Genomic DNA, 14,085 nt, shown 5'->3' on the forward strand with positions numbered 1-14,085 from the left:
GGGCTGCTGGTGCGCCGCAGATGTAGGGTCGTAGCGAGGGTATTTGTGCGATACGGCGAGTGGGTCGAGACCGGTCCGCTGTTGGTAGTGCTCATGCTCTGGACAGACTTTGTGGTCAGTGATACCCTTATCGAGACCTGGAAGGGCTTACGGTCATCGGTGGAGACTGGTATACCCATCCCGAAGTGCAGGTCCGACAATTTCTTGCCAAAGTATGCTCGGTCTGTAAGAGTCAGCTAAATGCCCTGCGCGACGCAGATTCACCCGGTAGCAACTTACGTCGTCCAGTATCATCTATCCCATGTAGAGCCCCACATCGTCCGTCCAGTCCAGACAATACTTCCTGAACCATCAGATCCTCGTCATCCACCAATCCCTCAAAGAACGGGTGGCGCAGTGCCACCGCCGCTGTGGGGCGCTTGGTCACGTCGAGACGGAGGAGTCGAGTACACAGGTCGATAGCTTGATCCATCGCCTCGATATGCGCTCGGGCATCAGCAGATGAAGGGTGGGTGAGGGGCGGGGTGAAGATGTGTGGGTTGAGCTTTAGAATGAGGTTCTTCATGCTATCGGGGTTGGTCTCAAGGGTGGGGACATTGCAGATCATTGTCCGGTCTACGCGGTCAGCTACCGTCCCAACGTGCAATACTGCAGACGACAACTGACTGTGGAGCATGGCGCAGCGTTCTATGGCTGACCTCCCAAAAATCGCCGCAATCTCCATCAACGCCTCAATGTCATCGTTCGAGTTGAAGATGGGGAATTTTTGGGTGAGAATCGAAAGCAGCATGATGCCCGCAGACCAGATGTCGATACCTGACCATCAGCTGCAATTCTCCCGGAGCCTCATAAGCGAGACAACTCACCGACAGTTTGGTCAGGGCACTTGAGCAGTACCTCGGGCGCTCGAAACCCCCTCGTACCCGCCCGGTTCGTCTTGACCGAACCGCGCTTATCTTCATGCAGGAAGCCGACTCGTGCTTCTCCCGCCTTTGCCCGAGTCCGAGCAACGTAGACCGCCTGTTCGACAACCTTCGACTCGGGTGTCTTTTGGTGTTTGCCATGGAGGGAGGTGAGGCTAGCTGGGGCGTGCTGACACGTCGCTTTGCGGGGAGGAACGTAGCGCTAGTAGGTCAGCTAGCAGATCGTACCGGCACGATACAGAGAGCTCACCTCTGCCAGCCCAAAGTCACACAACACGCCAGTGCACGATTCGTAGTCAAACAAGAAGTTTGCGGGCTTGACGTCCCGGTGGACAATTCCTCGTTGGTGGATGTCTTTCAGAGCTTGGAGGAGCGATTTCATGTAGACCTGGATATGGCCGGCGTCCATGTATTTGTAAAAGGCCTGCTTGTCAGCTTTTTCATGAGTACAGGCCGAGGTCACGTACCCGGAAATCATCGCTCGGATGATACGGCAAGACGATAATGACCTGATCAAGGTGTCGGAAGGCAGTGATGAGTTGCGAGACGTTCCGGCAGCCCCTGACTCGTCAGCTTCAGCTCCAGAGATGTCCACTCTGAAACGGGCAGCTCACCTCAAAGCCTCCAGGATCGCGAGCTCATTCGCTATCCTCGCTGGACTACTGGTTGCCAAGATTTTCTTCAGCGCCACCTTGACTCGCGGACGGTCCTCTCCGTCATCTGGAGTTGGTTCTATCCAGTAGCTGTTGTCGTGGTAGTCGTGTTGTAGGTCGTATCCGAGGTAGACCGAGGAGAATGTGCCTGACTGTCAGCCTGACTTTACACTGAGGTTGACGCAGAGCTCACCTTCCCCTAGCCGATCTACTACCTGGTACGTGACCCCCATCTGACCCGGCAGGCCTCCCAAAAAGTCCTTGATATCCCTCTTGACCGCCGTCCGTTCCAAGACTTCCCGATGAAGCATCTCAAACTCTTCCGAGTCACCCGAGTGATAACTCCCCGAGCTGTACTCCTCCCCGTCCGCTCCGTCTTCGTCGTCGGATGAAGCGGCGTCCAAGACTTGGGACATACGGTCCGGCTGGTTGTGACGGGGGATACGCTCGTGAACGACCTCGAGCTCGGATGAGTGGGATGTAGGTTGTTGAGGAGCGAGAAGGGGGCGGGGGATATAGTCGGACGCGCGATTCACGAGACGGTTTGCCAGAGGCTCTTCCGCTTCGTCGTCTTCGTCTATTGGATCGGAGACGGGCTGGAAGAGCTCGCCATCTTCAAGCGAGATGGGAGCGTCGAGGTCGGTCGTACCGGTGGTTGTCCGGGTTACACCGAGCGTGTCCGCGGGCGGTTCCGGTTCTGGCTCCTCCTCCTCCTCTCTTTCCACCTCTTCCTCCTCCTGCTCCTCATCGTCATCAGGCAAGAAATCCTGCTCCTCCTCTTCCTCTTCTTCTTCTTCCTCCTCCTCGTCCGCCGGACTCAAAGGTTGCGTCCGCTCAGAAAAGAGCGTGCTCCCTTGTACGTCCTCTTCTTCGCTAACGCGATCCTTACTCAAGACATCTCCCTCGTACCCTCCCTCCACCCGTAGTGTCTCCTCGTCTGTACCGGTCGCGGCGCTGTAGGAAGGAATCGCACTCGCGTTGAGCTCGGACTGCTCGTTACTGGTCGACCGCACCGCTCCGTCGCCTGCGAGATTTGATGTATCCTCGCGCCTCCGCTTGAGCTGACGGCGAGGTGAAGAGCGAGCCGCCTCATCCGATAGTGGTAGTGAAGACTGTCGCCTCTTGCCATAACGCGAGCTTTCGCCATTGTTGGGCAAGTCGTCGAACGCGGTGGGTGCGCGTTGTGGCTGCCATGTCTCCTCGTCAGGGAGCTCGGTGAGCGAGGAGCTCATTGTGGGCACAGGGGAAAGGGAGAGGGAAGGGAGGGGGTAGAGGACAAGACGACAAGGTGATAGTATGTGATGGTTGGACGAATGATGGAGGATATAACAAGGTGAGCTATTCCTTCGTCACCTGGAAAGTCAAACGCGTGCATCAATCAACACCGCCCAGAATTGGTCCCGCGTTCACACGTTCCGGCACAGGGTTCCTCGACGGGGAGGGGAGGCAAGTTCCAACGGAAAGAAAGTGTGTTTCGGATCCTGGTCTAATTACGTCATTCAACGTTTCATGTCACCTGATACAATGGCGCCGCGACAAGACAAGCTCCGGCCCGCATTCACACCTGCTCATGGGCAGCGATCTACGCGACTTGCTTTGTACTTTGTACATCACTGACCTATCTCATATCGATCAACGAGATCTGATACTCAACATCAACTGCTCATCAGGCGCTCCTCTCCAGAGCTCTATCACCATTAATCCTTTAATAATGGGTGGCGAACCCACACAACAGCACCATTGGAACGGTGTCCTCGATTCGGCGCTCGACGCAGTCGGCAACACGCCTCTAATCAGACTGAGCAAGATAGCCAAGGAAGAGGGTCTGGCTTGTACCCTTTGTGAGCTGCTGCCTGCTCAGCGACTGTAGGGCTAAAGCTCATGAGCGTAGTGGGCAAGTGCGAGTTCATGTCAGCCGGAGGATCAGTCAAGGACCGCATAGCCAAGGTAGGTCTGCCTTACTACGTCTTTTCAGTAATGCAGCTGATCGATCCATAGCGGATGGTTCTCGACGCTGAGAAGCGCGGAGTCCTTATACCCGGCCAAAGCGTAGTCATCGAACCTACTAGCGGAAACACCGGTATCGGATTGGCGTTGGCTTGTGCCATCAAGGGATACCAGTGAGCTATGCTGCACGAATAAGAAATACGCCCGGAACCTGATGACCTAGATGTATCATTACTCTACCAGCCAAGATGAGCTTAGAGAAGGAGGTCATGCTGAAAGCGCTGGGGGCCGTCATCGTCCGGACACCGTGAGCTACGATCTTACCTCCAAATACCAGGTCAATTGAAGCTGATCTCATCAGGACCGAGGCCGCCTGGGATAGTCCAGAATCGCATATCGGCGTAGCGCGCTCGCTCGAGAAGTCAATACCTCACGGGATCATCCTCGACCAGTACGCCAACCCCCAGAACCCTCTGGCCCATTATCACACCACATACCCAGAAATCATGGTAGGTTGCCTTCTATCGGCCTTGACTGTACGGGTTGACTGATACTTCAGCACGCGCTCGCCACATCCGACCTACCCTCAAAGCATATTAGCCTCCTGGTCGCCGGCGCGGGAACAGGCGGTACCATTACCGGCATAGCGCGTGGAATTAGGGATGGCGAAGCCGGGACTGGGAAACGAGCCACGGTTGTTGCTGTGGATCCGGTGGGATCGATCTTGGGAGGTGGTGAGCCGGGCAACTATGAGGTGGAGGGGATCGGATATGTGAGCTTTCCGGTGGTGGTCGCACCAGATCATGGAAGAAGAGCTGATTAGGCCTAGGACTTCTTCCCAGAGGTTCTGGACCCGAGGCCGCCTCTGATCGATGAGTGGGTCAAGACGGAGGATAAGGAGTCTTTCGCAGCTACCAAGCGCCTGATGTGAGTTCTTCCGCTGCTTCACCCAGTCTCAAAAGGGGCCTTAGCTGACATTTTAGCCGTACAGAAGGGCTCTTCGTCGGCGGCTCATGCGGTTCCGCCCTGTCCGGCGCTCTCCGCTATCTCCACTCTCCGGCGGGCCAACACATCGCCTCCGACCCGACCGCCAACGTCGTCATCATCCTCCCCGACGGTGTCCGGAACTACATGTCCAAGCCCTGGTTCCTGGACCAGATGGAGGATGAGGCGATGGTGGAACTCAAGCAGCAGATCAAGGGTGTGATTGGGCGGGAGCTGAGCGAGCCGGGCGTGATTGTACAGAAGGCGGAAGAGGAGGGCGTGACGCTGCAGGATGGAGAAGGAGTGGGGCTGGGAATGGGCAGAAGGGAGAGTGGGGAGAGTAGAGGAAGTGGGACGCTGGTCGGGTCGTATGCGGACGAGAAGGGTGGGTCGATCTCGGAGGTTATGGACAAGCTTGGCTTGGGAACCAAGGGTGCTGCAACTTGAGCAGTAGGACGATGAAAGTTGAGGGTTTCGGTGAACACTTGAACATTCCTGCTGGTATGTGCCAACCCTACATGTAGTTGTATGATGTATCATGTGGTGTATGATGCGATTGATGTCAGGTACTCCGCCGGAGGTCCCCACCCAGATACGGCTCCGTCTATGCCGTCCTGCCTTCGGTCTCTCGCTTCCCCTCACTCTCCTCAGTGTCGTCATCCTCCTCCTCTTCCTCCTCATCCTCATCCTCATCATCATCGCTGCCCCCCAACGCAGCAAAGAAACCACGATCAATCTCCCTCGCCTTCTGCTCCACCTCGCTAGCCTCCCCATCATCCTCACTGTCAAATTCCGACTCGCTATCCGAAGGAGCAGCCACCTGCTTCTCATCTTCTGACCCAGGAGCACTGTCCGCATCCTCCTTGTCGTCCTTGTCCTCGTGCGCGAAATCGCCGAGCCAGATTCCTTTGCCTTCCCGGTCGAGCTCGCACCCTGGAGGGAAGAAGCACCAGCGGATCTTGCCGTCTGCGAGTTGGCGCATCACTGCTCGTCAGCTTATAGCTCTCCGAGGATTGTCCGGACGACACAGAGACTTACTGCCGTTGGCTGCGCGGTTCCCATCTGGTCTCCCTCCTTTTGCGGTCACTACTTAGTAAGCTCACGCTCACGCCCCGCATGTCGTGCCATCTAAGACTCACGATAACCCCGATCCAGCGCCCGAGCCTCCATGATCCCTCCAGCGGTCCATCTCTCCCTCTTCTGCTCCCTAGCAGTGTCCTCAGCCTTCGGTGTTCTCCACGTGCGCTTGTCGGCATAGACGTCTGACGGCGATGTTGGAGGAGCAGGGACGCTGAATATAGTCTCGAGAGGGAGGAGGTGGCCCGCTGCGAGGATGCAGGCATGTAGTGAGGGGATTTGGGATATGGGTAGGACTGCGACCTGTAAGTACCTCCTCTCTTCCCACTTGTGGATGAGCAGGTTAATACTCACTACCGCACAGAGCCTGTACTTCCAGGCCGACGAGACTTGGGCATACGAGCCCTGGACAGTCAACGACTTTGACTTCCTTCCTCCAGCCCCAGAACAGCGTCTGGAAGTGCTTTGTCTAGATGTATCAGCAAGCTCAAGCCCCGACAGGTGAACACCCGCATTGGTCATTGACCTTTCCTGGCTGCCTACTCGCCCTGACCCTGCTTTCGCCCAGAACAGCATTCAATAAGGACGACTTCCCCACATTCGGCTGCCCAATCAAGCCAATAGTGAGCGGCTCTCCTTCCGGGTCACGATCGATGCGTTCCCCATCCTCTGCAACTTCCTCCGGCTCCGGTAGCCTGACAGGCTCGATCGGCTGTGGAGGTAGCTCGGCATTGGCTGGCGGATAGGCCGAAGCTGGACCTCGAGCTAGGAGGTCCCAGTCGACTTGCGACCGGACGGGACTGCGCCATTCCTTGAGCTTGTCGGTGTCGGCTACGATGCGCTCGTGAGGGGTCATAAGCCGCTTGTGGGCGGTACGCAGCGCAGCGATGAGTTCTTTGAGGGACGATTCGGGTAGATCGGGTCTATGTCTTGGCTTATCTGCAGATATCAGCTCGAGGGCTCCCTAGCCATGAAAGCTGATAGGCGTACCTGCGTAGAGAGCATCTGTGTCGTAGCTGTGGACAGCCACGACCTGGACCTCCTGCTCCGCCCGCTCGTCCACATCTCTCTTACCCGTGTCTCTGGGCCCGTTCCGCTCGTCTGATGCTTTGTACCCTTTCGCCCACCACACCTTGACCCATTCTTTCCATCCTGCGAGCGCGTCCGCGTCAACCAGGTCGGACTTGGTGAGGACGAGAATGACCTCTTTGCGGGGTTTGAGGGATTGAACGTATGTCCGGAGAGATGGTGGAAGGTGGAGTGGGGGACAGCGGGCATCGGCGAGTAGAAGAAGAATCTGTGATGATTCTGTCACTCTCCAGCTGCTGGATTAGCTACTTAGTCCACCACCATTAGAAAGACTGGAGAAGGGGGACTCACAGCTGCCGCCAAACCTCCAGATTCGTCTCGAACCAAGTCGGACTCCGCAACCTCTCCCACACCTTCTCCCCATCCCCTTCATCCTCCACCTCCTCCACTCCCGCTGGATCAACCTCCGCCTCCTCCCCTTCCTCCCGCTTCTCGTCCTCCCCACCTTCCACCCACTCCTCCACAAACCCCCTCGTGCCCGCTACCCACCTCGCAAACATGCCCTCCTCATTCCTCTCCACCTCCTTCTTGGTCTGCCCATACCTAAACTTTGGACGAGTAGGGCAGGTCAGTCGTCCCTCATCCCGCTCCATCCATTCTACCGGGAAGATAGCGTGGCTCGTCTGAAGCGGACGAGGGAGGGGAATCGAGTGCGACAAGTCCCGCGTTCGCTCGAGGTATGCCGGGGTCAGAGCGGTGAACTTGCTTTGGAGCCGAGTCGCGACGAGGTGCGAGGGGTCGTTGGGGTTCGCTCGGCGGGTAGACATCACGCCGATGGAGTTGCCGGGGCGCGCGGCTCGGGAGGGGTGAGACGGGACCCGGACGTCAGAAGGATCGAGCTCGCCACGCTTCACAGCGCGCTTGTCCTTCATCTGCTCTTTCTTCTGCTTGGCGGAGAAGGGCTTGCGGCGTGGCATACTGACAGGAGTTTCTGACAAGGTTCAGGTCAAAGTCAGATTGATGATATGAGCAAAAGTTGGTCAGTTCTGATCGTCTGCCTCGGCGAGAGCAATGTCGTCATCGGTCTCGCGCGACTGTCTCTTGATCTTGATCTCGCCTCTCGTTTCTCTGTAATCGCGCTGCGAGTGTTGCGCTACAGTACGGGGACAGTGGCCCAGTGTCCTCACCTTGTTAAGCGGTCATCTATGCATCTACAATCTAGCCTGGGACGACCTCATACAAGTCATATAGACTCTCTATCTCCTCCACTCTTCTGCTCAATCTCCCCTGCGCCCTCTCGCTCCGGCCTACTCGTCCTCGCCAGACTCTCCACTTGCTGCCCTCCCGCATCGACCTCTACAGGTGGCCATGGCAGCCGCTTCCCGAGGTATATCGAGACCCAGGTCAGCGCGAGAAGGACGGGCACCTCTACAAGTGGGCCTATTGTCGCGGCGAGAGCTTGGTCCGAGTTAGGGCCAAATACGGCTACGCAGACCGCGATCGACAATTCCTGTTCGAGTTAGCTTCTACCATGACAGCATCCCATCAGCAACGGATTGCGACTTACAAAGTTGTTCGACGAAGCGGTGAAGCTCTGAACCGCCGCCTCTCTGTATCCCATCCCCTTTGCCCATCCCTTCTGTCCCCTCTTGTACGTCCTCCACGCATACCACCACATCGCCGCGAACGTCCCGAAGAACATGACCATAAAGTACAGGAACATGGGTACAACGACGCGGAAGACCGGACCGATATTGGCGAGAATGTGCCGCGCTTGTTGGGCGAAGATGATGATGATGGTGTAGAGGAGACCGAGGAGCGCGACGGGGCCAAAGTAGGGGAGGAACTTTGTTTCGAGGAAGTTGCGGCCGAGTGTCCAGAGGAGGAGGAAGCGGGTCGTCAGGCCTAGAGCGATGGGGATGCCGAGGAACTGGTCGTCAGTTTGACAGTTGTCACAGATGAAGGGGACTCACAACTAGAACGGCGATGGCGGTTATTCCATACTCAAGCTCAATAGACGCGGTCCTCGATATGACCTGAATGAAGAATACAGCCAGGGGACTGTAGAGTATGATCTGGAGTACCGAGTTGATGATGACGATCACGGCGCAGAGGTTCTCGTCGCCGCCGGCGAGGGTGTTCCAGATCATGACCATGGCGATGCACCGCGCGAGTCCGACCATGATGACACCGGTACGATAAGTTGGGAGGTCGGGCAGTGCGGCCCATGCACAGGCGAGCATGACGAAGGGCCCGATGATCCAGTTGATGAGGAGGGAGATGAGGAGCTGGGTCCACAGCGCCTTGGTCGTAAAGATCCGAGGGAGCTTTTCGTATTGAACCTTAGTGAGGGGTGGCCACATCATGATGATCATCCCGACGGCCAGGGCTATTGGGCATGAGCTCGGACCCTGTGGTAAGAAATGATGTAGGCGGACTTACGGACGGAAGTGTGGGCGAACTCGGCACCGCTGAATGCTGCTTGTGCGCCCGGCGCATACACCCCGATGACTACCCCAAGGATCATAGCAATGAGCACGAACAACGCCAGGAATCGATCTAATATCGACAGTCCCCTGATCAAAGCTGGAGTGTCAGCGAGACGAGCCGACGCCTGAAGGTGCTAGTGGTGGGCAGAAACATACACTTAGCAGTGGAGGACGCCTTCTCATCCTGTTGTTCCCCGAGCGTCAGGCCGGGTCCGCATGGAGCACATGTCGGGTCATTGACCCGATGGGCGCCTTCTACTTCTCTCAGGGTGGGCATCGTGCTTGGATGTATGCTGACGTGTAGATGATAGATACGTGTGTAGCGAGAGGTGAAGGGAGAAGATGAAGAAGAAGAAGATGTATGCTAGCAGCAAGAGTCGCTTTAAATGGGTCGATCTGTTGTCAGCGGGCGAAAACGAATTTGATGTTGAATTTGAAGATCGGAATGACGGAATACAATAGCTCGGTAACCCACTTGGCATTAGCTGGACCTTGATGCACGTGCGTGGATTTGAGCTGCAGTACTCATGGAAGCTAAGCGGCCGAGACAGGTGCGTCCGCCCTTCTAGGAAGATCGCCACAGACTGCTGCCTCATAGGCCCGTCTGCGCGAGATTCACATTTGAGCTCGGCCCGATCAGCACGGACAAGGTTTGAGGAATGCGGAGTTACCGTCAACCTCATTTGATTCCGCTAATACAATACAACTTCGTACTCGCCAGCTCAGCTGTCGACTTGCTGCTGTACTTGTGATTCATCCGCACTGATAGCCAATATGAACGATCCATACTCCGTACGCGTCAATAGCGGTGTCCTCATCACTTGGTGGGCTCAGCCATCGCTGCTCTTGGTACAGCGCTGACGAGACTAAGCGACTCTGCAGCAAAGCAGATTCTCCTACACCTCGATCGGGCACGTGATGGGCCATACAAGTTCATCCTAAAAGACAGTGAGTCAAGAGCCTCTGACGTCTCTTCGCTGAAGAGTTCATGTGGGACTGAGCTGACCTCTCCGCAGTTGACGACACTCACCTGCTGGTAAAGCCAGATCAAGTGGAGCATATCAAGGACATTCTGCAAGAAGAAGTGAGACCCTCTCAGCTTCGCCCCCACGCCTGGTACCTGCAATATATTATCGGAGCTGACACAATAGCTCGAGAAGAACACATATAGCCAAAATCCCGACATGTGATACGCCCGCCCTACAAGCTATTCCTACCTATCTGTCCGCCGATCTTTCCGACCCCTCCCTCTCTGTCTTTCCCCTCAGATCCGCCACCCCTCCTTCATCTACGCCACTACTCGCAGTGACTTACTCCTCACTCGTCGACGTCTCGGCCGATATCTCCCGATACCCCGCGCGGTCGAGACTCGATATTGACGTGGACGCAGCGCTGGTGGGCAGGACGGGGTACAAACCTGTACTGGGAGGGGCCAAGGCGGACGGAGGAGCAGGGGTTTCGGTTTCTGGGCGCTTGAAGCGGAGATAGATACGCTTGGCGGCTGCGACATCTGTCTCCTGCGCAATGGGCGCTTCGACGGGACAAGCACTCCTGACTGGCATGGGGGGAAAGGGGAGGCGAACCGAAGTATTTGGCTGAGGCAGGGCATGTATCGCTGTAGTCGAATGAGCTGGTGTGATTGCCGCCTCCAGAGGTATGGGTGCGACCGCCGGCGAGGTAGTGTCCGGGGTGAAAGCTGTCCGAGCAAGGCTTGAGGGCCCAACAACCACCTTGCTCATCCGCTCCACCACCTCATCTACCTCTACACCCTTACTGCTCTGCGGCACGCCAGCCGCCGCGGCCAGTGCCGCTGGCGCACTACTGGAAGCCGCAAGCTTGCTTGGCGACGCAACTCCCTTCCTCGCTCGAGGTGTAGACGTTGCTGTACTCGTCGGCGTTCCCACACCCCTCCCTCTCCCTCTTCGCGCTGCAACAGGGGGCGTGTCCAACCCATCTTCGTCCCCACCGAGTCTGCGCGCTCTGAGCGTCATGCGCGGAGCCGGAGGCTGTTGAGGTGTGGAGTGGGTTGATGGGGGATCAGGCGGTAGACCGACTCCCTCGAAGTGAGCGAGGAGGGCGTGTGTACGGGATAGATGAGGGATGTGAGACAGTTCCGAGGGGAAGGGGGCAATCTTGCCGGTCCGTTTCTTTTTGGTCGCTCTTTCGATCTGGCCATCAGCGATGTATCTCTGTGTCAATTGTGCCCCGATGACTCACATGATCTAAGCTGTCCACGTTCCACCACTCCCCCTTCCCCTCCCGCCCCAACATGCCTACCACATGCCCCATCGCAGCGCTCATCAGCGCGCGATCGCTATATCCCCCTTCGAGCACCGAGACAACGCGTCCCCGACAATATTCATCCGCAAATGCGGCGATATCGCGAGTGTAGCGAGAGAAGAAGGAGACGGGGACTCGGCGGTCGTGTCGCTGCATCGCTTGGTGTTCGTGTTCGCATGCGTCAAAGCCGGCACTAAGCAGTCAGCTAATGCGCAACACTTTCAAGAACTGGCGACGACTCACCTGATCAGAACGATGGTGCGATCTGGATCTGCTTCGGTCTCGTCCATGTAGAGCTTCGCCTTGTCCAGTAGAGCAAGGTATTTTGGATATATCCGCGCGTAGAAGTCGTCTTCCGAAGAGTATGGTTGTAAATGTATGTTCTCGCTGAGTCCGTCAGCAATTGAGTCTGGTCTCCAAGCTTCGGTTACGCACATGTATTGCCCATGAGCAGCGAGACTCAGAGATGCGTCCTTGATGAGATCCAATTCTCCGTCCTCGCAGGGATAACTGTACTGCTGGGTCAGCGTCTCTGTCGCTCGGAGCGGAGCTCAATTTAGCAGGTTGACATACGATATCGTGCACCGACCCGTAGAACCCCTTCCATCCCCTTCGTCTCGCACCATCCCGCCCTCTCAGACCAGAGGGAGGCTTGCCTGCCTTCACTGCTAGCTCCTCGGCATAGGTGGCAGCATTAAGAGGCATGATCAACTCTTGCGTCCCGTTCCCTGTATGATCAGCTATCGAACTCACCGTATTGGACCAGAGGTAAGAGGTAGCTCACCGTGATGCAAGTCAAAATCAATGATGATCGCTCTGTCGACATCATGTTCTAGATAGGCTACACATAGTCAGACACCGTCTTCCAGCATACGACAACGAGGGACTTACCATGCATCGCCCCGACGACCACGTTGTTCACATAGCAGAACCTAGTAGAACATCAGATTCAATCCACCACTGCGAATTCTGAGCCCAGCCTGCTCACCCAGATGGCGAGTCTTCCCCGCAGTGATGCCCCGGTGGTCTGATCGCGCAGAAAGCCTTCCTGAAGGGCTTGGCAGGCGGTCGGCTTCCGGATGCCTCGGCTGATGGGGAAAAGTAGGAAGTCTGCGTCGGCCGGCCGAGCGGTGTCGATTGAGCATCCGTGGCCTTGGCTGGCGGTGTCGACGGGGCGGGTGCGGGAGCAGGATCGTAAGCTGACAGAGAGAGGACCATATCCACAGCCTGGCAGACCGTTTGTACCTACTTGTATCAGCTAACAGACCCACCCGCCAACGATTGGCCACGCATTGCAACTCACAGCACCCTCAATTGCCAACACACTACCCGGACCAAGGTACAGATCTCCCTGATTCAGGCCCAATCCACCTGGTATCTCGCATTCACCAGCTTTTATCCTCTCCGGCGCTTCCGTCGCCCATTTGAGCAGGTCGCGCAAGTATGACGAGGACAGCGAAGGGGTATTGGAAGTTCGGGCGCCTGGTCCAGAGTACGGGAATGGCGCTTCTGGCGGGGACGTGTGCGAGAGCTGGAGGGCCCTATGGTGCAGCAGGATCTGGCCAGCCGATACCGGCGCTGTAGGTGGAGGGACCACTGTGAGGTGGATTGGGAGCGCGAAGGGGGTTGGCCGGGTCGGAGTGGTAGAAGAAGCGATAGAGAGCGAAGATAACAGGGATGTGAGATCATCCTTCTCCGCCTTGGCCTGCGGCTCTGACGCCTCTTTCACAGCCCCACTAGCCATGGCCGCAGCCGCATCCTCCTCCTCAAGCCTCGAAGCTGCCGCCGCCACGCCCAGCAGGACCGCGCGAAGCCTCTCTGGCCGCTCGAAGATGTGCGACGCGTTCGCATGCCGGATGTACTTGTGCTGTAAGCATGCGGGCTGGATGAACAGCCCCATCGGTTCCGGGTCGGTTGAGCTTGAGCTGATCTTCTCCATTTCTGTCGATGTATAGACAAGTATGATAGAGAGAAGAGCTGTATGTACTCATGATGCGTTGGCCAAGTCGCGCATGATTTCTGCTGGGTTTGTTTGGTTCCGCTCAAAGGATGAAACGCGCGGGATCAAATAAACCCCTCCGGCACGAGGAATGTAGACGTTTCAAACTTTCATCCTTCCCAGATGGACTTGGTCAGGCCGCCATCGAGCTGGCCGCGTCGAGTATCATGGCGCAAGGCAGGGATCGTCCTCCGAGGTCAATCCGCATTCCTTCTGACCGCTGTCGGAGTCGTACATCGGCTCAGAGTCAGTCACGTCAGAATGTCTCACCGCGGATCCGCCACATTCCCCGACCGGGATGCGATAACGTAATTTCGGTATGGCGTTTCGATCACTTTTGTCCGAAGCCGGAGATCTTCCACTTGCGGCCAATTCAAGCGCTCATCTTCTTGCCTTTTCCAAGCTTTGCAATGGATCGCCTCTTGGTTAAGCAGCTTACAGTAGCATTGCCGTGCGAGCCCTAGGATGAGCAATCTGATCAGACCGATCAGTTAGCTGGAGTTACAGATCGCCCTTGATCAGGAAAGCAGCCACTAAATGTGCAGAGGCCGCCACAGCATGGTTGACCCTTGCCTCATTACCACACGTTGCGCTCGTATATGGAGTAGGGGTGCAAGAGGTGGCCATGTTACTTGTCCCTCCTTTCCATCTCTGCATTACATCTCTTCTCTTTCGTTCCTTTTCGACCGCATCATAGTTGCGTT

General features: G+C 56.7%; 5 protein-coding genes across 5 annotated transcripts; 1 reads left to right on the forward strand and 4 right to left on the reverse strand.

Moving 5' to 3' along the window:
• Positions 1-232: 232 nt before the first annotated feature.
• MKK02DRAFT_17832 (kinase-like domain-containing protein) lies at positions 233-1,992 on the reverse strand (the record flags this gene model as incomplete). Its single annotated transcript, XM_053085845.1, has 7 exons — positions 233-615; positions 667-816; positions 867-1,125; positions 1,174-1,347; positions 1,391-1,484; positions 1,538-1,724; positions 1,770-1,992. The coding sequence occupies 7 exons, from the start codon at positions 1,990-1,992 to the stop codon at positions 233-235; spliced, it is 1,470 nt and encodes a 489-aa protein (XP_052943296.1).
• Positions 1,993-3,287: 1,295 nt separating this feature from the next.
• MKK02DRAFT_17778 (cystathionine beta-synthase) lies at positions 3,288-4,954 on the forward strand (the record flags this gene model as incomplete). Its single annotated transcript, XM_053085840.1, has 8 exons — positions 3,288-3,417; positions 3,468-3,523; positions 3,575-3,696; positions 3,747-3,830; positions 3,885-4,032; positions 4,083-4,295; positions 4,353-4,450; positions 4,507-4,954. The coding sequence occupies 8 exons, from the start codon at positions 3,288-3,290 to the stop codon at positions 4,952-4,954; spliced, it is 1,299 nt and encodes a 432-aa protein (XP_052943297.1).
• A 157-nt stretch (positions 4,955-5,111) lies between these two features.
• Positions 5,112-7,590, reverse strand: MKK02DRAFT_17993 (uncharacterized protein; the record flags this gene model as incomplete). Its single annotated transcript, XM_053085876.1, has 9 exons — positions 5,112-5,491; positions 5,546-5,593; positions 5,647-5,880; positions 5,939-6,053; positions 6,111-6,523; positions 6,575-6,651; positions 6,700-6,906; positions 6,965-7,061; positions 7,119-7,590. 9 exons carry the CDS (start codon positions 7,588-7,590, stop codon positions 5,112-5,114), a joined length of 2,043 nt encoding a protein of 680 aa, XP_052943298.1.
• Positions 7,591-7,856: 266 nt separating this feature from the next.
• On the reverse strand, positions 7,857-9,379 carry MKK02DRAFT_38176 (sodium bile acid symporter family-domain-containing protein; the record flags this gene model as incomplete). Its single annotated transcript, XM_053089971.1, has 5 exons — positions 7,857-8,123; positions 8,181-8,543; positions 8,587-9,002; positions 9,056-9,199; positions 9,259-9,379. 5 exons carry the CDS (start codon positions 9,377-9,379, stop codon positions 7,857-7,859), a joined length of 1,311 nt encoding a protein of 436 aa, XP_052943299.1.
• Positions 9,380-10,940: 1,561 nt separating this feature from the next.
• On the reverse strand, positions 10,941-13,321 carry MKK02DRAFT_17231 (histone deacetylase domain-containing protein; the record flags this gene model as incomplete). The annotated part of the gene is made up of 9 exons (XM_053085758.1): positions 10,941-11,270; positions 11,320-11,575; positions 11,626-11,769; positions 11,818-11,897; positions 11,956-12,110; positions 12,167-12,223; positions 12,274-12,314; positions 12,371-12,627; positions 12,686-13,321. Coding segments are annotated over 9 exons (1,956 nt in total), but the record flags the coding sequence as incomplete, so codon positions are not given.
• Positions 13,322-14,085: the final 764 nt, after the last annotated feature.

Source organism: Dioszegia hungarica, assembly GCF_025882075.1.
Source record: "Dioszegia hungarica strain PDD-24b-2 chromosome Unknown MKK02contig_16, whole genome shotgun sequence".
Classification (NCBI taxonomy): Eukaryota; Fungi; Basidiomycota; class Tremellomycetes; order Tremellales; family Bulleribasidiaceae; genus Dioszegia; species Dioszegia hungarica.